We start from the raw sequence: 23,404 nt of genomic DNA on the forward strand, positions 1-23,404 counted from the left end.
ATGCAGTGATATCAATATATGACCTGTCTTTATTTATCCGTAGGGGTCAGTGTCGAGGGGGGCCTGTGTTTCTGATGCCAAAAGAAAAGAGTGGTATCTGAAGAGTTGAATGTCTCTTACAAATTCTCATCGAAAGTTATTTCACTAAACAGAGAAACTTAATCCTGTGGCTGAGAGGCACACACTGGAATCATTGGGCGCAAGGCAGGAACACACCCTGTAGGGGCGCCAGTCCTTGACAGGGCGACACACACTCACACCTACGGACACTTTTGAGTCACCAATCCACCTACCAATGTGTGTTTTTAGACTGTGGGAGGAAACCGGAGCACCCGGAGGAAACCCACGCAGACACAGGGAGAACACACCACACTCCTCACAGACAGTCACCCGGAGGAAACCCACGCAGACACAGGGAGAACACACCACACTCCTCTCAGACAGTCACCCGGAGGAAACCCACGCAGACACAGGGAGAACACACCACACTCCTCACAGACAGTCACCCGGAGGAAACCCACGCAGACACAGGGAGAACACACCACGCTCCTCACAGACAGTCACCCGGAGTCAATCAAGTGTGTTACATCGGAAAACACGCTCCAAGACGCTAAAATATACATTTAATTTCATCACAGAGTGGAAAAACCGCTCATAAGTGGGATTTAGCTGCTAATTGTTTTCCATGGCAACAGCAAAGTCACGCCGTTGCTAGGATACCGACACTACTGGTTGTGTTTAGTGCCATCTGGTGGTCGTTTGCACTCCAGGGCAAAGTAAATGGAAAAATAATGAAATAGAAACACGTTTTGGCCTCTTGAAAAATATTCAGGCATTTTTTAAACTTACAATAACGAACAAACATCATCAGTCATAGCCAAGTCAGCACCTGGAGAGGCCAGGCTGGGTCCATACGGGCAGCGTAGCTGAAAACCATGGATACCACCTGAGTACCACAGGTACCCTCCAGTGTCAGCGATGGGTCCAGGGTGGGATTGCGTTTATATAGATTCAGTATGAGGATCCTACCTGGAAACACAAATATCTCTATTTAAAGACAAACCCATGTAACCCATGTAAAGACCCAATATACAGAGAATTACAGGGGTGCCCACATTTATATATCACTAATATAGGCAGCTTTCCTGGGTCCCACATGATTCTGTGCTCCACTGTGTGCGCCCCTGTGCTGGCTGTAGACATAATTATGATAAAAGGTATATGTTATTAAGCCATAATAAGGAGATACTAGACTTAGAAGCTAACCTCTCGTGATGATGACCTGACTAAACATTATTTTAAGTTGTTGAAATATAAAAGTATTGAAGATAATTTATAAAAAATGTTAACGTCCTAAAAACATTGGAAATCATTAGGGATTTCTAATGGTTCTAATTGATTTTAATGGATTCCAGTCTGTAATGTTCTTCCTTTTAGTTACTGTTGGGAAAACTATTCTGATTCTATTGCTTTCTGGTGGTATTTTATAGTTTTAAAACGGTTGTGTTGTTGTTGTTCACCTGCTTGGCCGCTAGAGGTCACTTTGACTAATGCACCGGTCAGGTTTATCCTAGGGTGACCAGATCTGAGGGGGGTGTCTCGCCCCTCGCTGCCGTTGTATTCTTAGCTGAACCTATGTGTGCTCTTAGGTCCTTTACACCTTTATTTGCTACACAAAACATGGGGCATTTACGTTTCGGCATAGCTGCTCGATATGAGGGTAGGTACATGAGCTTTGCCTGACGTAAACAAGGACTACTGACGTGCAGACTGACCAATTAAATGTTTACAGAGAAGGTTATCGACCAATAACGGTAGCGCTACAGTCAGAGCGTCCAATCAGAAGATTTTAGGCTACTTCACCACGCCCCCTTTTCACTCAAACGAACCAATCGGAGTAGGGGAGGGCGGGACTAGTTTGTGAAAGAAACTTCTCGAAGTTCTATGTAAGCTCTAGAAAACAAAATGCCGGACGTTTGTGAAATTCCGCCTGGACATTTTTTAAGTCTAAAAAAGAGGACATGTCCGGGTAAAAGAGGACGTCTGGTAACCCTAGGTTTATCCTGATTTTTTTTTAGCTACATTTTAGAGACGTTGTAATTCAAACTGATATATGACACGTCTTTGTGAAAAGAGTCAAGCCGACTCCAGTTTACTGAGCGTTAAAGTATGAGCTCACACACTGACACTGTGGAGTCGAGGAACCGACTCTTTAAGAGTTGACTCCCCATGACTGAGCAGGTGTTGCTAATTAAGTCACTTCCATCCTCCGCCTCTGATTCTGCTGGAGACGCAGGGTTATTAAAGTGAGAGACTCGGCGGTGAATGTAAATTTGGTCGTCTTCAAACATGGCTGCGCGGAAAGGGCGTAAAATGAGTAACAGTGTCGACTCTCAGTTTGAGGGACAGCACGGGGTGGACAAACTCAGGAAGAGGAAGTTGCTGTTCATCCAGCAGTTCCGGAAAGAGGGTCTGAGCAAATGTTTTACTCTTTAATTTGTTAAGGGCACATTTCCATTTCACACCCGACACTAAGGGGTCAGTCCCAAACGACCCTAGTCCCCACACAGTGCACTGTCTGAGGGAAACAATACCCAGAGAGCAATGACTGGCCCAAAATTGGTTCAAAAAGTGGCACAAACTGGGCTCACGTGTCTGTGTTGTGGCTCTCTGGATATATATCATTCCTGAGTCACATTTGTCTTATGCTTATGTGCAATAACTATGTGTATATATAACACCATTTGTTTTTTTATAGTATTTTGTAACTGTATAGAAATCCTCTTCTGCACTGTTTTGCACCATTTTACTTTATTTATTTAACTTATTCTTAGTGTTTTATATTTTATATTTCACTAATATTATTAATCTCATTGTACACGTGTGTGTACATATATATATATATATATATATATATATATATATATATATATATCTGTGTGTCCAGTAGGGACATTGTGCACTAAATAATACATGGTCTGAAGACCCTTGATGTGCACTCTGTAGGGAGTCTGGAGCAGTTTGGGATTCAGCCAGGAACCACATTAATTTAGTTTCTTTCAGCTTTAGACTTAGACTTGAACACACCTTGGGAGACATCAAACCAAGTATGCAGAGCAACAGATGGGCCAGTCTGTAATAGTAGAACTACAAAGTGCTTCTGAGTGGTCAGTGGAGCTTGATACATCAGCATAGTTCACACTTTTGTTGTATTCATTCATTCATTCATTCATTTTTATTCTCTTCTGAAAGAGTAAAGAATTTGCTTAATTCTATTTGCATCAGTCGATTGTTACCCTGGAATATTCTTAAATATTAAACTTGTACCAACAACTAGTGGAAGAAGCATAGTTCTGTTTCTCTGAAGCTTAAAGATCTGGCAATTTGTGAAACAGTAAGATGCCAGACATTTTGAGGCAGTAGAATTAATTACTTTACATACAGTAGAAAGTTGAAGAGAAAATAATGCTAGAAACAAAGCTATTAAATCAACTGTGGGATACAACAACATTATTCCTCTGTCTTTTCCAGCTGCCAGAGAGATAATGTTACTCCAGATCATACTCTGAAGCAATTAACCAAACCTCTGAGCTGCTTCTCTTCCTCTGTCTCTCAACAGCACAGGAGCGCATCAATGAAATGGAGGCCAAAGTGGAAAAGCTGCTGGCCACAGTGGACAGGGCTTTTAAGATAGAATTGATGAAGGTGCCTCAGTCGCTCCACACCACACTGATAAAGGATATGATGAACGGTATGGTCCCCACACCCCTGAAGCCTTTTGTCGTTTGAATGTGATGTAGTTGACCACGATGTTGATGATGGCTGTGTTTCAGCTCAGGAATCTTCTGTTGGGGAAGTCACCATGGCCATCGCTGTAAGTCCTGGTTTTCTCATCGTTTGGGGGAAGGAGGTGGGAGTCGTCTCTTAATTCCCAGGGTCTTTCCAAAACGGTTTATTTTTCTCATCTACTCTCAAGTGCTACAGAGTGATTCCCTCCTCCTTAAAGCTCCTGTACGTCTCAGGGAACACTCGTGAGCATCTGTTTAGCTCTGGTTTTATGTTAGATGTGGTGCAACTTGTAATTCACAGTCTCACCCTTCACAGGGTTCAGTGCTTTACATCAGTGACACTGTCCCTGTTTGGTCTGACGTTATTTGAATCCCCATGTGTTTTACTCGTTTTTAAATTAATTTATTTATTTACTTCACGTGTCCATGTTGCAGTCTGCATCTCCGGACATCAGCAGGCCTCTCAGCAGGAAACCAAGCAAAAAAGGTGAGTGCTCCATGCTCCACCCTAAACTTAACAAACTCAACTTTTTGGTTTCACTTACACAGCGCCTTCCTAGAAACCCAAGGGTGCTTTAGAATGAACACGGCTCAGAACGGCATTCACTTCAACACTCGATCCACACACACACTGGTGAGACCAGGAACGACTGTCCACCTGGAAGACTGCATCGGGCACTGGGGTTTCAATGAGGACAGGGTGCCAATCCATATCTGGGGATGCACACATTCATTCACTCAGTTATTACAGAAGCCACCTGTGTTTTTTGGATTGTGGGAGGAAACGTATGCAGACGCGGAGAACATGGAAACTCCACCCAGATGAGACTAGAACCCCAGATCCCAGCGCTGGGAGGCGGACATGATTTGACTTATTATTGTCATATTAAGCACAAATAAGAGACCAATGGGTTATTTAATTAATCAGAGCCTGCTATTGGAGCCATTTTTCACAAAGTAAACCCTTGCTGTTAAATGTTTTCTTTCTGGGTGTTTCACATTCCTTCTGGTGAAATTTGACTTGTTCTTGTGTAAACTCTTCTCACACTTCTCCCACAGGAAAGACCAGTACCTCAGCAGCTCTACAGAAAACAGGACCGATTAAAACGGAGGAAGGCACAAAGGTATGAAATGATTCCTGATGCCTTTTTCGTTGATTCTCCGGCAGAATCACGTCTGACTCCAGTTCTTGTTACAGAGACCAGTCAGGAAGAAAATGCAGAACAGTAACAGCACCGGAAATCTCAGGTAAGTCTTGTGTAGTTGCGGGTCCTTGTGAATAAGGTTTTGTAATCATTATAAACCACCTGCCTGCTGTTGTGCAAGTCCTCCTTATGCCACCATAACCACTCCAACGTGCTGAGACATGAACTCCACCTGACTTCAGAAGGTCTCCTAGTATCTGGCGGTTGATTCTTTACGTCCTGTAAGGCATAAGGGCTTGGGTTTTTTTTAAAGCCGTCCCACAGACGCTTGATCAGAGATCTGAGGAATTTGAAGGCCTCAAGTCAACACAATGAAGTGTTCCTCTGTGTAAAATGAGTGCCAGAGGACATTATCCTGTTGGAACAGGCTGTCGGCACTCGGGGATACTTCTGTTTACAACACTTTATTGTGGGGGGTCGTGTCCAAACATCCACATGAAAAACGGTACCCAAGGTTTCCCAGCAGAACGTCACCCAGATGACCACCAGCTTGCTTTATTACTAGTGTCCAGGTACCACCTTCTTCCCAGGTCAGTGCTGCACACACCAGGCCAGCCACAGTGTCTAGAGGAGAGCTTCATTCATCAGACCTGGTCACGCTGGACATGAGCCACCTTTCTCTCAGGACTTTTAACTCTGTAGTTCTTCGGTGGGATCAGACCACACGGACTCGCACATTAGTCAGCCTTGGGAGGCCATGACTGTCGCTGTGTCGGTGGTTGTCCTTCCTTAGATCACCTTTGTTGGGTACTAAACACTGGACACCAGGAACACACCATAAGACGTGTCTCAGATGCTGTACTTGGCCATCAGAAAGGTACAGTGGAGGTACATTATTGGTCACTAAGTACAAACTAATGTATCTTTAAAGGTACAGCAGAGGTGTTAAAGTCCAGTTTTGTTCACGAAAGGTACATTACATTCTTATCTCCTGAAGGAGAGGGGGGTGTTTCTAATCTTTCATAATACAGCTGTGTAAAATTTAAAGAATACTGGAGACAAAATGGGGCATAGGAAATCAACACATTTTTAAAACCTACAGTTATAAGAGAAAAAGGTACAGTTCCCTAATAATGGTACAGAATATGTACCTATCTACAGGAGGTCCTCGGGTTACGTCAGTCCTGAGTTACGATGTTTCGTGGTTACGACACATCTCCCATTTACTGTATAAAGCATTCGCCTTACGTGGTTTTGCGTCGTAAACGTCGTAACGTGAACTTTCGTGTTTGGTGTGCGCGGCGGAAGAATACACGGTTACGCGGCTCAGGACCGAGGAGGATAGGTGTTGGGATAGGATCAGTGCTTACAGTATGTTCCAACTTACACTGAAAATCGGTTTGCGACGTAGGAACGGATCAACGTCATAAGTCAAGGACCCCCTGTATATGTAAATGAGGTTGTACTGATTTAACACTTTAGAGAAACACAGGATGGCGTACTCGGTTATAGAAAAATTAGGGATATCCCTGTGTGGCGTTTTACTAATATTTGAAAAAAGTAATTTCCCTGTTTTTTAACGTCCTTAATGTTTCCTTCTCTGGCAGAAGTGCCTCGACCATCAACTCGACAAGAACAAACAGCAGAGTGGTGAAGCTCAGTGACCAGGCGCTCGTGTCTGGGTGGAAAGCCAGGTGAGGTGGGATCTTTAAGTACAGGATGGTTGGTTGTTCTCAGACGTTTTGAGTCCCTGTTTCATATTTGTTGCAGATCAGTGAGTCGGTCACTTAGCGAAGACCTCTCAGGGAACGCCACAGCTTTGATTACAACGTCTCATGGAGAGGTGAGCGGACACAGTGCAGATGTATCCCTTGTCTTGTTCTGATGGTGCATCTGCTAAAGTTAGAGAAAATGGAGATGCATGGTTTTCTTTGGAGAGTGACTTTCTGCTGTTCCTGTCTCCCTCGTAGACCCTGCTTCTGTCTGAGGAGAACAAAGATCAAGTTAAACTGGAGCTTCTGGATGATTTAGCTTTATGCCAGATGCAGAAGATCAAGGTCAGTAGCGTTTGAGGAAGAAACACAAATGTCCACACTTTGCACTTTTAAAGTTTATGAAGCAGCTTGAAATTGAATGCCTTTCAGGAACTGATGGAGTACCTCTGCAACAAGGTTAAGATGAATCAAACTCAGTGACGTGGCTCTGTCTGAAGAACGCTCATGTTTTAAATGTTTTCAAGTATAAATAAATATTTACATCAGGTTTTCTGCCTTCACTTGGGTGCTCTTCTGTGAACAGTCTCCACTTGTAGAACCTTGACTTTGTTTTAAGGGCCCATTACATGGAAAAATGAATTATTTTCTCCGTTTTAAAAGTTTACAAATGACATTTACTTTCAAATCATACACTTCACCCTCCAGTCCGTGAGGGGTATTCCTCAAAGCAATACCTGGGCTTATGTTCAGGGGCCAAACTCATAAATCCTGGCTTTTGGAAATGAACACATTTGTGAGGATCTCCACTGAAGAAAGTCTGTAACTCTTATCCAATTCAGGGTCGTGGTGGGTCTGGAGCCTATCCAGAATCACTGGATGCAAGGTGGAAACACACCCTGGAGGGGGGCGCTAGTCCTTCACACAGTGCGACATTCATTCACACCTACGGACACTTGAGTCTCCAATCCACCTACCAACATGTGTTTTTGGACTGTGGGAGGAAACCGGAGCACCCGGAGGAAACCCACGCGCAGACAGGGAGAACACACCACACTCCTCACAGTCAGTCACCCGGAGGAAACCCACGCAGACACAGGGAGATCACACCACACTCCTCACAGACAGTCACGCGGAGGAAACCCACGCAGACACAGGGAGAACACACCACACTCCTCACAGACACCCGCCCGGAGGAAACCCACGCAGACACAGGGAGAACACACCACACTCCTCACAGACAATTAAGGGTCGTGGTGGGTCTGGAGCCTACCTGGAATTACTGGATGTTTAAAAGAGGTGTAATACAGAATCCAGGGCACTAGGTGTCAGTGTAAATGCTGATACAACATGGACAAAAGCACTGGTTGTCCTTTTTAGTATCTTTTAAAGGCACTCTTAGCAGTTTTACACCATGGTAGAGCCTCTTGAAGTCTATTGTTTAAAAAGAGATTTTAACGTTCATTTCGGCCGTTTCTCACGTTTTAATGACAACCATAAATATCCAAATCTAGTCATTCATTTTAACTCCAATCTCGACTAATGGCACTTGAGGTATAAATGCTGTATTTAACTTTGTAAAGACCTTTAAAAATGAGCCACATTAACTGCTTAAAATAACGTGTATTTGGAAAGATTAAAGACCCACTCCAGTGAAAATCAAGTGTTTAACTTTGTGTGTGTGTGCTGTGGTTTATTCACTAGAATAAACACCCGGAGTGAATAGGTGGTCAGTGCCTTGGCTGAGCATTTCCACTCTCATAATATTGTTCTTAAGACAGATTCAGACAAACAGGGATTCTTCTTACACCACAAAACTACAATCAGGCAACTCAGGGGGCGGGGCTTTCAAGCTGCGGGTGAATGCTATGAACTGCGTATTCATAGATCTGTGTGCACTGAATAAATGTGGAAAATGTACATCAAAGACACGTTTGTGATGCTGGGGGTCATTGTTTTTCTATGAATTCTGAACAGATCTGAAACTGAAGAGAGAGAGGACACAGTGTTTGAACCATTGGATGCACATGGCCCCCAGACTGCTCCAGTTTAGCCCTGAAACAACCCACACTACAATGACAGGTGTTTCACTTTCATTGTCCAACCCCTGTACGTGTACTGTTTCGCATCACTTAAGGCGGAAATGTTCAGTAAAGTTCAAACTTGTTTTTTCCACCAAAACACACTGTTCCACCTTAAAAAAAAAAAACGGCATATCCCCACAATCGCAGATGTCACTGCTTCTATTCACTGATGTCCTTCCTATAGATATAAGGATGGGGCGTTTTAGTCACTGATCCTGTAGAAACACAGGTCGTCATTTCAATATCTGCGTCCTGAATATTAGTCAAGGTCAGCCGGTCCCGCTCAGTATTTTTATTCACAAGGCATTATAAGGGTTTAATGGCATTAATGGATCATGCAGTGTGCCTCTCTCTGGAAGCATGTGACCTTTGTTTCCCCCCTCTCTCCAAACTCATGCTCTGAAGGATGAAGGTGCTTAAAAAAAGGAAAAGGTTAAATTGCTTTTGAAGAGATACTGAATATTTTATTTAACAACTTCATAAACTTTATATTTCACAGAAGTTATAAGCCTACAACTGCTTTCCTTTCGCCTCGCGCTTATGATTCCCACTCACTCTGAAAGTGGTTGTTTATACTCAGTGCAGGGAGAAAGCTTTCCCAAACATGCACCTGGGCTGGAAACAGATACAGGCAACTGATTTATTTTAGATCAACTAGTTTATAATAAATCACACTTGGCATGTGACAGCAGCTGAAGAAGCTTAAATGACAATCACTTTAATTTTATACACAATGTTGTAGTCTCTTGTTCCAATTCTCTTAAAATATAATAGAAAGGAAAACCAAAAGTAAAAATCTACAAAGAAAAGTGGTAAAAATCAAGCACAGATACATACAAACCTAAAAATGTGATGTTGATAAATGTCCCAAAGGTGTGTGTTTTTTTTGTTTTTTTTTTGTTTTTTGTATTGATTTTTTTTTTTTATTTGAAGGACCTTTTTTACTCACTTTCTCACAGCTCACTCTTCCCAAATAAAAAGGGCTAGAGTCCAAGGCCAAAACTGCATGTCGTGGTTAGTTTTAAATTAAATCTAAATACTATGACAACAACAATAACAAAAACGAAAAAAGGAAAAAAAAAAAAAAAAATGCAAAACTTACACAACAAGTAAAAGAGAAGTTACCGTTTCTCTTTTCCTCCCTGTCAGATGTGGGTTTGCCTGTACACGTGGCCTGAGTGTGATGGGCAGACCAACTCGGTGTGTGTTTAGAGGGTGGTGGGGAGAGGCAGCTGATTATAGGTTGTGTTATTTCTCATTGGTTTTAAGGCAGACCCCAATCAGATCAGAAGAAAAAGAAGAAAACCCTTTTTTTTTTTTAATGTTGTGCAACTAGAACATTTTCTTTGTTCCTGTTCTGGAGCCAGACAAATCGGAACGGTCGTATGCAAAAGCCCAGGCGCCCTCTGCCGGTCAAATGACCTGTTTTGTTGATATTCTAAGTGAAAATATTTTAGGCTTAGCTTTTAAATCAATCAAACAAAACAGGTCACCAGACCAGGGAGTCCCAAACCTTTGCATCCTGCAGCATGGTGGAGCTTACTGATGAGCACACTGCACCCCGGGGCCATGGTGCCCACCCTCTTCATCAGAGCTGTCGTTATAGGCTTCGCGGCGATGTCCGCTCGAGGAGCTCTGACTGATATCGTAGTCCTGCAGATCCACTTCCTCTGTCTCTCCGGTTACAACAGGAGCCTCTGAGCGTGTGGGCAGCAAATCCTCCAGTTCCTACACACAGACAGAAAAAAAAAAAAGAGCTCAGAGCTGGAACCACCTTTTGAATTCACTCTTTTCCCTCCCCTACATTTTTAAATACTATTTCCCCCTTTTTTCCCCTGCTTCAAATGATTTGTAATCCTACACACTGTTAATTTATACAGTTCTCATGGTCAGAATAAAGTTTAATCTCTCTCCACACATGCCATACCCATCTCTGCCCATCCATCCAATTGTCTCCTGTTTTTAGCAAGTCCCCAGGTTTCAGAACAAGAAAAGTGCATCGTGTTAAGCACCGCCACCCCTCACACAATAAACACTCCCGGGGTAGCAGTTTGAGGCTGATTAATAAACACAGCAGTTAAAAATGTGGGTAACTAATATATTTGATGTTCTACACCATTTTACATTAAAGCTGCACCTCTTTTAAAAACTGCTTTGTCAAATACACAATATACAGATTGTGAAAAGACTTACTGCTAGTTTCTCTGGGCTAATCCAGTTGTTGTCTGGGAACTGCACGTCAAACTTGATGAACAGGTCGCCTTTCTCAAAGGGGTTACGATACTGTGGCATGCCCTCTCCTCTCACCACTCTGACAGAACCTGCAAGAGACATGACAACACTTAACTTTCACAGAGACCAGGCACAGAGGACAGGGACGCTAAAGGCTTATTTGTGCTTCTGTGTAAAATCTACAACAAAAGTTCAGCATAGGTACTCCATAATGGTACAACCATTCTATCGCCAAGGGGATTGCAACAGATCATGGTGGCACGGTGGCTTAGTGGTGAGCATGTTCGCCTCTCGGCACTGAAATCTTGGGTACAAGTCCCACCTGGGTGGAGTTTCCATGTTCTCCCCGTGTCTGCGTGGCTTTCCTCTGGGGTCTCGGGTTTCCACCAACAGTCCAAAAACATGGAGGGTAGGTGAATTGGCTTCTCTAATAAAAATGCCCTGGTGTGTGAATGAATGTCTGTTTGTGTGAGTGAATGTGTGTGTGCCCAGATATGGATTGGCGCTCTGTCCCGGGTGAACCCCTAGTGCCCGATGCAGTCCTCCAGGTGGACGGTCGTTCCTGGTCGAGAGTACGCTGTGCGTTTGGCTGCCGCTTCTCGCCAGTGTGTGTGTGGATTGAGCGTTCTGAGCAGTGTAGATTGTAAAGCGTACTTGGGTGTCTAGAAAGGCGCTATATAAGCGTAAATGATAGATCATGGCTGCTTCAGTTTCAGCGTTACTACAGCTGTGTGATTCTGTATCCGCAGTGGTTCGCAAACTAGTTAAGCAAGAACATATAAAGCCGTGATCACACGGGGTTTGTGGCCCAGAATACTGACGGGTAAATTTGTGTCCCTGACCAATAGTGCTGCTGCTCTGTCTCTGCCCTCTCTGAGCCAACACAGCTTCAAAACAGGAGATATTACACTAATTACAACACAGTGAGAAACACACTATACCCTGGTGTCCTGTGCAACCATTGTTCACTTTTATAAGTACAGCTGCCTAAATAAAAGGTAGGATATTTAGAGTATATTTTAGAAAATGCTCCCAACAGAATTATAAGCACGAGTTATGCACAGTCTAAAGCCCCATATGAGGGGAAAGAGTCTTTAAAAGGTATTTACAGTGATGATAAATTGATAAACAATGTATTTTTTTTTTTTACATTTGTTTCAGCAACTAACAGTTTTGGAACGCTGAAGTAAATAACAGTAAGCTACGGTTGTATAATGCACTGGAGGAAAACAGATTTCCCATGAAAAAAAAAAAACAGGTTGGTCTGAGCAAGCGCAGAGCTGCTGTAGGATAGTTATCAATAGGTAGCACAACATGTCAGAACACCTTTTTTAGCTCCTACAGACAGCTTCAGGCACTGAGCACCACTACAGCCAACACTCAGCTGTACATCAACAAACTCAGTAAACCGTTTGATTTTACTTTGTTTTTTAAGAAGCCTAAGCCTGGAATTTACGCTGGTAGATCTTTCGTTCGTTCAGATTTCTTGTACGTAAGAGGTGGTTAAGTGCCACTTGCGCAGGCGAAAGCATAGACTCTGTACTGATGTGAGGCAGAAGCATGAAGATGGGCTAAAGACTCTAGAGAGGACTCACCTGGCTCGATGACTTTGCCCGCTGGATACTTCACCACGATCTGTCTGTCATCCAAATGTTTCAGAGTGAACTGAAACCCACAAAGTGCTTCAACGAGGCCAATCTTATGGGTCATGTGCAAGTCATGGCCTTCTCTTTTGAAAGTCTAATGAGAAGAGAGCATAGGAGAGAGAGAGAGAAAAAAAGTCAGCTTATCTAATGCAATCCAGATCACAGCATGTCCACGGAAACAGCTCCACACTTTCACACTGCTGTGGTTTGGGACGGTTCTCAGGTTTGCGAGACATGCAGCCACTTTCGGTTTCACAGTTCACACAAGTAGTTTCATTATTCAGAGTCTATGGGAGATAGTGTGTGTTACAGTAGGAGTGGATCAGACACAGCAGTGCTCATGGAGTCCATAAACACTTCAATCAAGCCAACATGGGCCTGTCCACTCATATCAGCCCATCACTAATACCATATCAGTACCATGGCAGTGCTGACAATGATGCTCCACCCAAAGCATACCTGCTCTGTTGGGGTCCTGAGCATTGAAGAACAGGGTGAAAGGGGGCTAACAAAGCATGCAGAGCAACATAGGCACTACAGTCTGTACTAATCAAACTACAACATGTACATTGAGAGACATACAACATTTATTTTAGAGATGAATTTGTCTTAGTCTCGAGACCTACAGCTTCAGGGAATACAGCACGAACATGTAAACAGGTTCTTTTATAGTAAAGGTGTGTGGCTTGGTCTTAAATAGGTAACAGAAACCAAAAACAACAAACTTCACTACTGACCATACTGCCCACTAAAGAGCCAATGACAGTAGTGTGGTCTTAGTGACACCACCCCTCCCCTGAGTTTCCCCAAATGAAAGCTTGTGTCAGCACCATGACCTGCAGGCTATTTTAAAGAGGGTTTCAGAGGCTTGCAGACCTGGAGGTGACAGTAGCACAGAGGCTCAGTGGAAAATGTGCCTCTCCCCAACAAACATGCCACTGAGAGAGGTCTGATATGAAACAGTCTGTTCTAAAGAAACCCAGCAAGTCCGAATTGGACAGTGGTGACCGGAACCAGATGTCTAAACAGTAATGCGATAAAAGTCCCTCACAATGTTTCGCCATGTTTCTGAACGAGCATCTGATTCCTGAGTGCTTTATAATGCACAAGACAAGTCTTAGGCCTAAACGTCTTTATACATTTGTTTGCTATAAACACACGGGTCTGTCCCGAAACCTAGTGAGCTGTCGAAGTAGAGAGCATTTTACCTCATAGTGTGGGCGCTCCTGACACGTCGGCTGTCCCGATTCTTAGACCTCATTATGCTGTCTACTAAGATATCTTAATTTGATTTTAAGGCGGCATTGCACCCTTCCTTAGCCACGAAGGCAATCCCACAACAACTCGCGTCCATTTCGCTCTTCTCCCCCGAGCAAAAATAATTTAAATCACAATAAAATTTGGAAAACTACAATCCACTGAGCTGAAAAGCTGAGGCAACGTTAGCCACTAAAGTAAGTAAACACCAGTTGCGTGCGGTGGGCGGGAACAAGCCATGATGCAATCGCTCTCTAACTACAGCGTCTAAGTAATCTGCCTCATTAGGACAGACGCCTGTCACAACACCGTCTATTTAAACAGCTGTCTACGTAGTCAGCTCACTAGGTGTTGGGACAGACCCATAATTCATATATAATCACAAGCAATATCTATAGCAAAACTAGGAAAACGTATGCACTCACTGGTCTTAATGGATCATATATAACCCTGGTTTCCATCAACACAGCTGCAAACAGGTTTGGGTTTAACATGTTCAAAAAAAGCATTTTTTCTTGAGTTATTGGAAGTAAAACTGTTCATTTGCAGAGAAACGATTGCTGGATATTCTCATTAAAACAGGCACAATACATAATCAGTGGACTTCCTCAGAAATAAGGATTTCTCACCTAGCCATAAAACTTAAAATGTGAGGACTGTCCAGTTGAAATGTCCATTCTCCCAATGTCCAAACTTAAAGGGTATTTAAAGTCCTAGCTTCGTGTATTTTGAGCTGTAGTTAAACTGTGAAAAATACTCTTAAGTGTGATGTGCTGTTGTGTAATTCACAGTGAACGGAGGCGGTGCTGCGTTGTTTACCAAGCTTCAATAAAAACTGCGACATGACCAATACTGAGAGGACGTGAGCAAGAGGATGTTTAGTTTGAATGCTGCTTGGGGGCTTGCAATTTCACATAGTTATATGCCTTCATAATTCTGCACGGAGGTTTATCACCTGTGATCACAACAGGTTTAAACCTGATGGCAGGGGCAGAACTGACCAAAGTCATTTGTTTAATTACCCCTCGTTACAGCTCTGAAATATATTTCTGAACTAAGCAAGGTTCGTGTAGTACCCCAAAGGACAAACAATCCTGCTGTTAATTCAATTAAAAAGGAACTTGGGGTTTATTTACCCTTTAACTTTAACTAATTAACATTAATCATGCTTTGTGAAATACCCCATTTACAGAAATAGATACAGATTCAGTGAACCGTGACTGCATTTTCTCTCATCCTCAATTCACAAAAACCCTGCTGTTATAAGAACTTGAGCAAATTCACCATCAAACCTGTCAGTCACTGCATTCATCAGTAAAGTACTTACCTGCACAGGTGAGAGCAATTAATCACTTAACAGTAAGAAAGTATAAGAAGATACATAAGAGCTGGCCTCATTAGCAGAAGTCAGAAGAAAAGTTGGAGGACGAATAACAGCCGGGCCCTAGTAGAGCACCCCATGCTCATGACACACAGCAATCTGTGCTTTTTCCTCACAGAAGGCCAGACCTCCTCTAGAGCTTTGCCATACAAAAACTGCATAACATGAATAATATTTTGGCATGTTTTGGACCTATTTACGCACCAGATGAACTCTATTAACCGTGCCTACTGTTACAGACCGAAGGCCAAATCTCAGATGGACTGTTGTTTAAATCAAGTACCACTCAAATTACTGTCCAAATAAAAACGCAAAACACAGTGGAGAAAACTCTAGCCCGACACAAAGGGTTACACCACATACCTCATTCTCCTTTTCTTGCAAGACAAGGACGATGTCTCCAGGCTCCACACCTGGTGCCTGGTCTGCCTCTCCTCCAAAGGTGATCTTCTGTCCGTGCTTCATGCCTTTGTCCACGTGCACCTCCAGAATCTTCACCTCCTTCACCACCTTCTTCCCTTCACACTTTTTACAGCGGTCTTTCTCGCTGATCACCTCACCTGGACAACGCATGCATTTGGGTGTTACACAACACAGTCAAGCCAGAAAGCACCTAATATTCAACAATTCTGAGTAGAGAGAGATCTCTTTATGACACTGGAAGTGCCTCAGAGTGAACGTCAGCTCTACACTTTCAGCACCTCATTCACTCTTTACAAAATACCTAAAAATTCACTCAGACTTAATTCTACTGCGCATGCTCTTCAATGGAGATGAAACAAGCAGTGTGTGCACAGCTAAAGACATGTGTCAGCAATGGTTGCACCTTAAAAGTAGCAAAAATAGCCTTTTTTAAAGATATGTCTATAACTTAGAACGTAAAACACTATGAGCCTGTTTGCACCTGACATTAAGATGTGTTTTAGTGATCGGATTTACTGCCAGATCTCTCAAACCGGAGATGGATCTGTATTCCAGTTTAAATGTTTATTCCTGAGTTTTGAGAGTGTATAACACACTGGGAGCAGCAGGAGAGAAACCATGAATACGGCCAGTTACTGAAATGAACGCGGTGGTGTACGTATGAGGGAAAGTAAAATTGAACCTCATCTGTTAAGACTGAGGATGCATTTTGATGAAAAGTAAGCAGAACCCATTCAAAGGATATCCAGATAGATACACTGTAGATATATTATGTTCAGACACTCCCAGAATCTAGCGGTATTATTATTAAAAACTACACAAACATACACACACACACACCTATACACATTCATGTACAAATAAAATAGTATCTGAGGAGAGGTAAATAACTAAAAGACCAATGAAGCTGAACATAATGCAGTGTATTTAGGGGAAAAAAGCTAATGTAAAATAGATAACACCTAGTGAATTACAATTACTCTTAAACATTGATAAAATGCAACATGCAGATTTTATTTTATTTTTTTCAAACATATGTAATATGTAATTTGGGAAAATCAAGCATTGGAGAGCATTATGGGATAGACTATGTATTATTCACAGCCCTCATCTAAGGAAGTGTGGGGCTGTTTGGTACATGTTTGTGTGCAAAGGTGGTGTTTAAAAATGTTACAGCTCTAGGGAACAATCTATATTTCAGACCGTAACCTGGGTGGGTCCTTACTGACGTTGCTAGCCTTCTAGTGTAAGTGATTATCATACACTGTGTTCACATGAACATCAAGGATCTGCAGAGCTTGTTACGTAGCTGCTGGATTCACCCCCAGCCGAGAAAACAGCAATAACCTATGGGTTGTGATTCACAGGAGTATCATACCTTCCCCATTGCAGTCAGTACAGACAGACTGCATCTGTTGAACCATGCCAGGAGCCAGCTGTCTGATCATGATGCGCATACCACGCCCCCTACAGGTCGAACACTTCTGAACTGCGCCACTCTTTCCACCCTGGCTGCAGAAACAGAGGAACAAACGAGAATGAATTTACTTTGAACTTGAGCCAGCGCGAGTCTGAAATGGATTAAGTGGGAAAGATGATGACAACGAACGAGTCTTTTCCATCATGTACATCACAGATTAGCCAGGATACTTTATAGTCACCAGTAAGATCTGTCATTTAAACGTTAATCCAGACATTATATAGACTTTATTACGTTCTGTAATCAAAACCAAGGACATGAATCACTTACCCATTACAAGTGCTACACAGAACATTCTTGCTCAGCTGTAATTTGGTTGTTTTGCCATTATACAAGTCTTCGAGTGATACTCTATAAACAGAGAAAAGTTGGTTTTAGACACGGAAAACAATCCCACTTTCCTTATTACTTACAAACAGGTCTCTACTAAGACTTTGGAAAAGAGTGCAGCGGTGACGCTCAAGGACATCTCTCTTGTTTTTGTTATAAAAGCCCTCGTCTGTTCCACACCTTCATTTCATGACACTCTCATTACTCCCACTTTACGGCAGGGATCAAAGATTAATTACATTTACACATTCTCATCGGTTGAAAGAGCACAATTTCCAAAACTCCAAAGCTGTATTTTTTTCCTTGTAAACTTCAATAATAAGAACACAGTCCAATAAACATTTTTAAACATTTTGATCTAAATTTAAAACAAAGTAAAATCTGGCAGGGACTCCACATTCATTCATTTTCTGTACCCACTTTTATCCTGGAGCTGTGTAACAGTGACATCACCTGTCGCCGGCCCTAATATGTACCCAGGTGTACTGTAAATGACTGCTCACGTGGTTGTTTTTATTTCTGTTTCTTTTCAAACACTTGATTCTTCTTTATGCAAACCCTTAGATTTAAGGCTGTAAACATTCTGTAATCGTGTCTTCTTCACTCACGCATGAGTGCGTCAAGAACCCAGAACTTACAGGTGTAAAGTATTGTTCAGATAAATTGATTCTGATCCTTACTTTAAAGGATGAACCATATCTTCTCCTCTACGCCGTCCACCATTCCGGCTGCGACTCTGACCGCCCATAAATCCGAAAAGGCCGCCGCCGAAAATGTGGGAGAAAATGTCGTCCATTCCCGAGCCGCCTCCGCACCCTTCCCGCAGCCCCTGCTCCCCATAACGATCATACAGCTCTTTCTTCTCTGGGTTTGACAGGACTTCATACGCAAAGCTGATCTCCTTAAACTGAAAACAAAACAGAGTACTTAGATCATCCGCTGAGGTTCTGTTCTTTTCTGAAGCACAAATGATTTGTCGGATTACAAAAGTTTAACACGCACTGCACAACAAAGGCTCACAGACATTTCAAGCCTCAAATTAGTTCAGATTTTTTATTCAGATTGGATATGACTTTCTCAACAGGTACATGTTCATAAACGTAAACTGTTTTTAAACTGCCTTTAATGTGAACAAATCTGTCTCTGAAAAAGGCACATGTGCACCTTAATACATTTACACATGTGGCCTCCTTCACCAACAACTAAAACAACTATTTCCACCTACATTACAAGAAACAGACACATTAGTAGCTGGTGTGTATCCCGGGAGACCAGGAAACAACTCACAGAATGTACATTATTAGGACGAGAGGTTGGAGGACAAAAAGCTGGTTTCATTTTACTGCTGTGGCAAGTGATTGGCTGAAACTCAAATGTCTCCATACGTCTTTGTAGTGCATATTATAGGTCGTAAATAAACGGTTTCCACACTCACAGAGTGCAATTGTCAAATTACAAAACTACACTTTTCATCACAGTCTGCGTTTCCTACTTCACTTGACTGGAATGAAGAAAAACATGTTTTATAAAATGTTACTGTTATTTTCTGTTTCCACCGCAGTTCTAAAGGAGGAAACCTTTTCCTGTAAGAAATCCACTTGTTAATATTTCAAAATTATAACAGAATGGTCCACTTTCTTTTAAAAAAAGAGAGGTTTCATACCTTGTCTCCAGCATTTGGGTTCTTGTCAGGGTGATATTCTTTTGCTAATTTCCGGTACGCCTGAAACAACCAAGCAAGAGGTGGTTAGACACAAACTACATTTTGGATTTTCACATAAAACAAAGCATATTAAGATTCAACATGTGGTGTGTGTGGGAATCAGCTTAAATTTAATGATACAATGAAAATAAATTTCAGGGCATGAAATATCTGATTAAAAGAGGAACTGAGTTAATATTAAAACACATAAAACAAATAAAACCACTGTTAAAATCAACCCCAGAATAGAGACCAGAGAAAACCAGAATACAGTGAGACTGGCTGAAATGTTTGAGAGGTTCATTCTAATGTAAATAAACATGTAGGTACACAAAAACGATGGCGAGGAAATGGCCATATGTTGTACGACTGGTCAATAACAGATTTATTGTGACAGGTCACGGTGAATACAAGCAGAGACCCATCAGCTGTTTCTCAATAGCAGAAATACGAAGAATGGACTAATTCTAAGGAAGAACATTATGTTCTTAGGAAGTAAACTTCTGTATCAACAGCCGATGCATCCTCGTTGTTTGCGGTGAATTGAGATTCTAAATTCAACAGTTATTGGCATGTGTCCTTGTCACTGTGAGTTCCTTGAGAATGGAAGTGATGTGATCTCAGCGCTGCTTGTGATAAGACGATGCTGCTGCGTTTTGTACGTCGTAAGGATACGGGTTTCTTAGGAAGCCCTGTTAAGAGGGTATTACAGTAATCAGTCCTGCTTTTAACAAACGCATGAAGAGACTCCCCTGTGTTGCTCTGGGGGAGAAAATGCCTCACTTTAGCAATGTTGCTCCATTTGAAAAAGCTACATAAACAAGCTCCAAATCTCACCAAGGTTTCAAACCAGAAACATATTTGTTGAAGGAAGCAAAGACGGCAAGTTCCTGACAAAGATGTATTCCACAGTGCAGTTTATTCTTGATTTAATAGTGGAAATATTTGTGACGTCCACTGACAGATATCTGGTAATTCTGTTAACAGTCTTGATATTCAGACTTAATTTATTTCACGTTTGATTAGTCAGACCAGCAGTGACAATGAGGCGTCAAACTCCAACAGCACTGCCGTGTCTGATCCACTCAAATTAGCATAACACAGACTAACACACCACCACGACGTCAGTGTCACTCCTGAGAATGATCCACCACCTCATACCTGCTCTGGCGAGATCCTAACCATTGGTAACAGGGTGAAAGGAGGACAACAACGCATGCAGAGCAACAGATGGATCACAGTCTGATTTTAGATCTACCAAACGATCCTATATGACCAGTGATCAGCTGACAAAATGAACAATGAGTGTATAAACAGGGAGGTAGCTTTATTGCTTTAGCTGATACAACAAATAAAAACAGATCTCGGGCCTAGCTCACCAGAGCAAAGATAGCTAATCCCGCTAATAGCAGCTGGTGCTAACGAGACCAACAGAAAACGAATTACAAATAAAAAAAAAAACATAGACTTCCTTTTTAAAAAACAAATAGTAATAAAATCGTGAAGTTTGATTGTAACAGTGAGTGTAGAGCAAATGACAGGCTGTTTTTTTTACTGCAGGAGCTTAGACTGTTTCATAACAGCTATCGCTAGGCCCGTCAGCACCTCAGCGGGGAGTCATTCGTCTATGTACCGATTTAGAGAAGAGGATTTGGGCGTCGAGATCCGCCGCGGACCGTTAAGCTCTAAAAAGAACGAGACAAACTACAACAACTTATCGTTAACCATAACACTTCAATTAACACTGATCTCTCAGTTCCACCTTAACTGAGGTCGAGAGCTTGTAACAGGACTTTCCCAATCCACCTTAAACGGTGAGGCAGTTACATTCTGAAGGCTAACTAACGTTAGTTTCCCTCTCCTGTCCCTCATTTAAGGTGGAACCGAGCTAACTTACGCCTCACTGAAATAAACTCGCCTGATTAAAAATGAGAAAGCATTGTTCGAACAGTAGGCTCGTAAAGGGGCTCATTTAAGGTGGAATTGAGTATTTTAATTTAGCTAAGTACATCCTCAAGTCTTGTTTTTAAAGTGGATTACAATATTCGAACACAACTAATTTCAGCCTCACAGTCACATTTATTGTGGAATATAATGATTCACCTCTTGGCTTCAGACAGATTACATACATACATCTCATATAACATGTTTCCATATTTAAGGTGGAAATTGCTATTGAAAAAGGAAGTTGACGCAAGTTTCGCTTATTTAAGGTGGAACGAAAGATTAAAAGACTGCTAAATTCAACCCTATAAAGTCATCTGCTTAAGGTGGAACAGAATATTGAAATACAACTATTTTTCACTCCGTACTGTCGCCAATATAAGGCTTAATTAAATATTCGTACATTTCATGGAGTCGCCATTTAAGGTGGAACGGAAAATGTGGACACAAATGCCGAATAACACCGTTAGGCCACAGCAGCTAGACCTACTCTGGAGCTAAGCTAACGCGGCTGACCGCTGCTCCTCTCCCCGGTGTTGGGGGTCGTAATCCCCGCGCGGTGGTTACCTTTTTGAGCTCGTTCTCTGAAGCGTTTGGAGTAACACCGAGAAGATCATACAGCTTCGTGTCGACGACGTGAGCCATGGTGCGCGCTGAAAGAGCGGAGAGCCGCACGCGGACAGAAAGAGAGAGAGAGAGGGGGCGAGAGATACACAGAGAGAGAAAAAGAGAGAGAGCGGTGAGTGGGCGAGAGAGGTTGAGAGAGAACGAGGGAGAGAGAGGGGAGTGGGAACGCGCAGGCGCGCCGCCGCCGTGCTCTAATCATCGTCTTCCTCCCTAGAAGTGCACACTTAGGCAGTGACCTAAAACTGGCCTCCATTTCAACTCTTTAAAGGAACTCTAGGTAAAACGTTGGTCTTTGGCTCTTGGGACTCCCCCTAGTGTATTTGACTTTTTCAGCACTGCACTGAAATTAATGGAGAGAGGGATGGTCTATTACCCCCATCTAAATGTTAAATAGTGCAGTTTCTGCAGTGCTGAGCACGGAGTAGCAATGGCTGAAGCTCTTTCTCCCTAACAGCTCAGGGGAGCATCACAATGATTGGGAAGCTGAAATCTTGAAGTAAAATTATTACATAGCGTACCTTTAAATACTTCATAGAAACAATAATGAGCATCTATATATACATGGGGGGGGGGTACCCCAGGTGTGTGTTGCTACCCCAGGCTCAGTACTATAGAAACTGCACCATGTAACTTTTGGAGAAGGGTAGGAAACCACCCCACTTCCCTGTGATATCAGGAGAGTGCTGTAAAAGTGAATTACATTCTGCAACTGTAGGGAGAGCCCAGGAGCAAAAATACCAAAACTTACCTAGTGTTCCTTTAAACCTGATATCAATCATATTCTATAGCCTTTATAGCCATGTTATATTAAATATCCTCCCATTTCCTTATTGTTCCCTTCATTTTATATTGTGTGGACACATGTCAATAAAAGTCTTTTGAATTATGAACACTCTAGCCCACTCATGACGGGAATGGTGACTTTACGCTCATGTGCAGCTGCTCTAAAGCATCCCATTTCATTTCATAGTGTAAAAGTAACTCTGTAGATGTAACAAATAAAGGACTAAGGTCTGAGAACCGCTGCTTTAGTGATAGTCTGCATAAAACTCAATACCACGTATCTCCAGCAGAGGAGGACACATGACCACAAAGGGCGGTGTTAAACTGTTTGAACTTTTACCCACATGTTCCTTCAGAGTCCAGGCCCAAAGATTAAATATAACAGCAGCACAGCAGAGACACAACTGTATCTCCAGTACTCTGTTTACAATACAGTGGCAAATGCAGTGGTGTAAGCAGTAACACACGACTGCTTTCAGTTTCTATCAGTCTGATTAGTCTGAATCTCACTCCTGGGACTGACGTTTGAAAGAAAGGACCTTCTTTGCTGACAGAGGTGTATCCGAGTTTCTAAAGATGTCAGGTTTGAAGATTTCCTGTTTTATTTCTACATTCTAGAGTTCCTGTACTGTAGTGTATAATTCATGTGAACATATTTCATCCAGAAGGTTCATGACTTGACAAGTTGTGTTGGATTGGGTAATATTCCACAAAACAATGGGCACATTACTTTCTTCTCCACATTTCACCGTCCTTCAGCGCTCAGGACCCCCACAGAGCAGGTGTGATGTGGTGGTGGACCATTCTCAGCGCTGCAGTGACACTGACGTGGTGGTGGTGTGTTAGTGTGTGTTGTGCTGGTGTAGAGTG

General features: G+C 42.4%; 2 protein-coding genes across 4 annotated transcripts; one reads left to right on the top strand and one right to left on the bottom strand.

The window, feature by feature from the left end:
• The first annotated feature begins 2,296 nt into the window (after positions 1–2,296).
• LOC136679327 (borealin-2-like) lies at positions 2,297–7,202 on the top strand. 3 transcript variants are annotated; one of them, XM_066657779.1, is made up of 10 exons: positions 2,297–2,470; positions 3,620–3,751; positions 3,834–3,874; positions 4,224–4,275; positions 4,848–4,912; positions 4,987–5,036; positions 6,541–6,627; positions 6,704–6,776; positions 6,904–6,990; positions 7,078–7,202. In XM_066657779.1, the coding sequence occupies exons 1-10, from the start codon at positions 2,350–2,352 to the stop codon at positions 7,126–7,128; spliced, it is 759 nt and encodes a 252-aa protein (XP_066513876.1). In that variant the 5' UTR covers positions 2,297–2,349; the 3' UTR covers positions 7,129–7,202. The 3 variants fall into 3 exon arrangements, with proteins under 3 accessions (XP_066513876.1, XP_066513878.1, XP_066513877.1); XM_066657781.1 differs by having other exon boundaries at positions 2,349–2,470; positions 3,625–3,751; XM_066657780.1 differs by lacking the exon at positions 2,297–2,470 and adding an exon at positions 3,069–3,167.
• A 1,965-nt stretch (positions 7,203–9,167) lies between these two features.
• Positions 9,168–21,846, bottom strand: LOC136678149 (dnaJ homolog subfamily A member 2). The gene is made up of 9 exons (XM_066656057.1): positions 21,692–21,846; positions 19,142–19,201; positions 18,159–18,385; positions 17,419–17,499; positions 17,047–17,180; positions 15,609–15,805; positions 12,557–12,701; positions 10,923–11,050; positions 9,168–10,457 (listed from the first exon to the last, which is right to left on the bottom strand). Exons 1-9 carry the CDS (start codon positions 21,767–21,769, stop codon positions 10,269–10,271), a joined length of 1,239 nt encoding a protein of 412 aa, XP_066512154.1. The 5' UTR covers positions 21,770–21,846; the 3' UTR covers positions 9,168–10,268.
• Positions 21,847–23,404: the final 1,558 nt, after the last annotated feature.

This window comes from Hoplias malabaricus, chromosome Y (assembly GCF_029633855.1).
Source record: "Hoplias malabaricus isolate fHopMal1 chromosome Y, fHopMal1.hap1, whole genome shotgun sequence".
Taxonomy (NCBI): domain Eukaryota; kingdom Metazoa; phylum Chordata; class Actinopteri; order Characiformes; family Erythrinidae; genus Hoplias; species Hoplias malabaricus.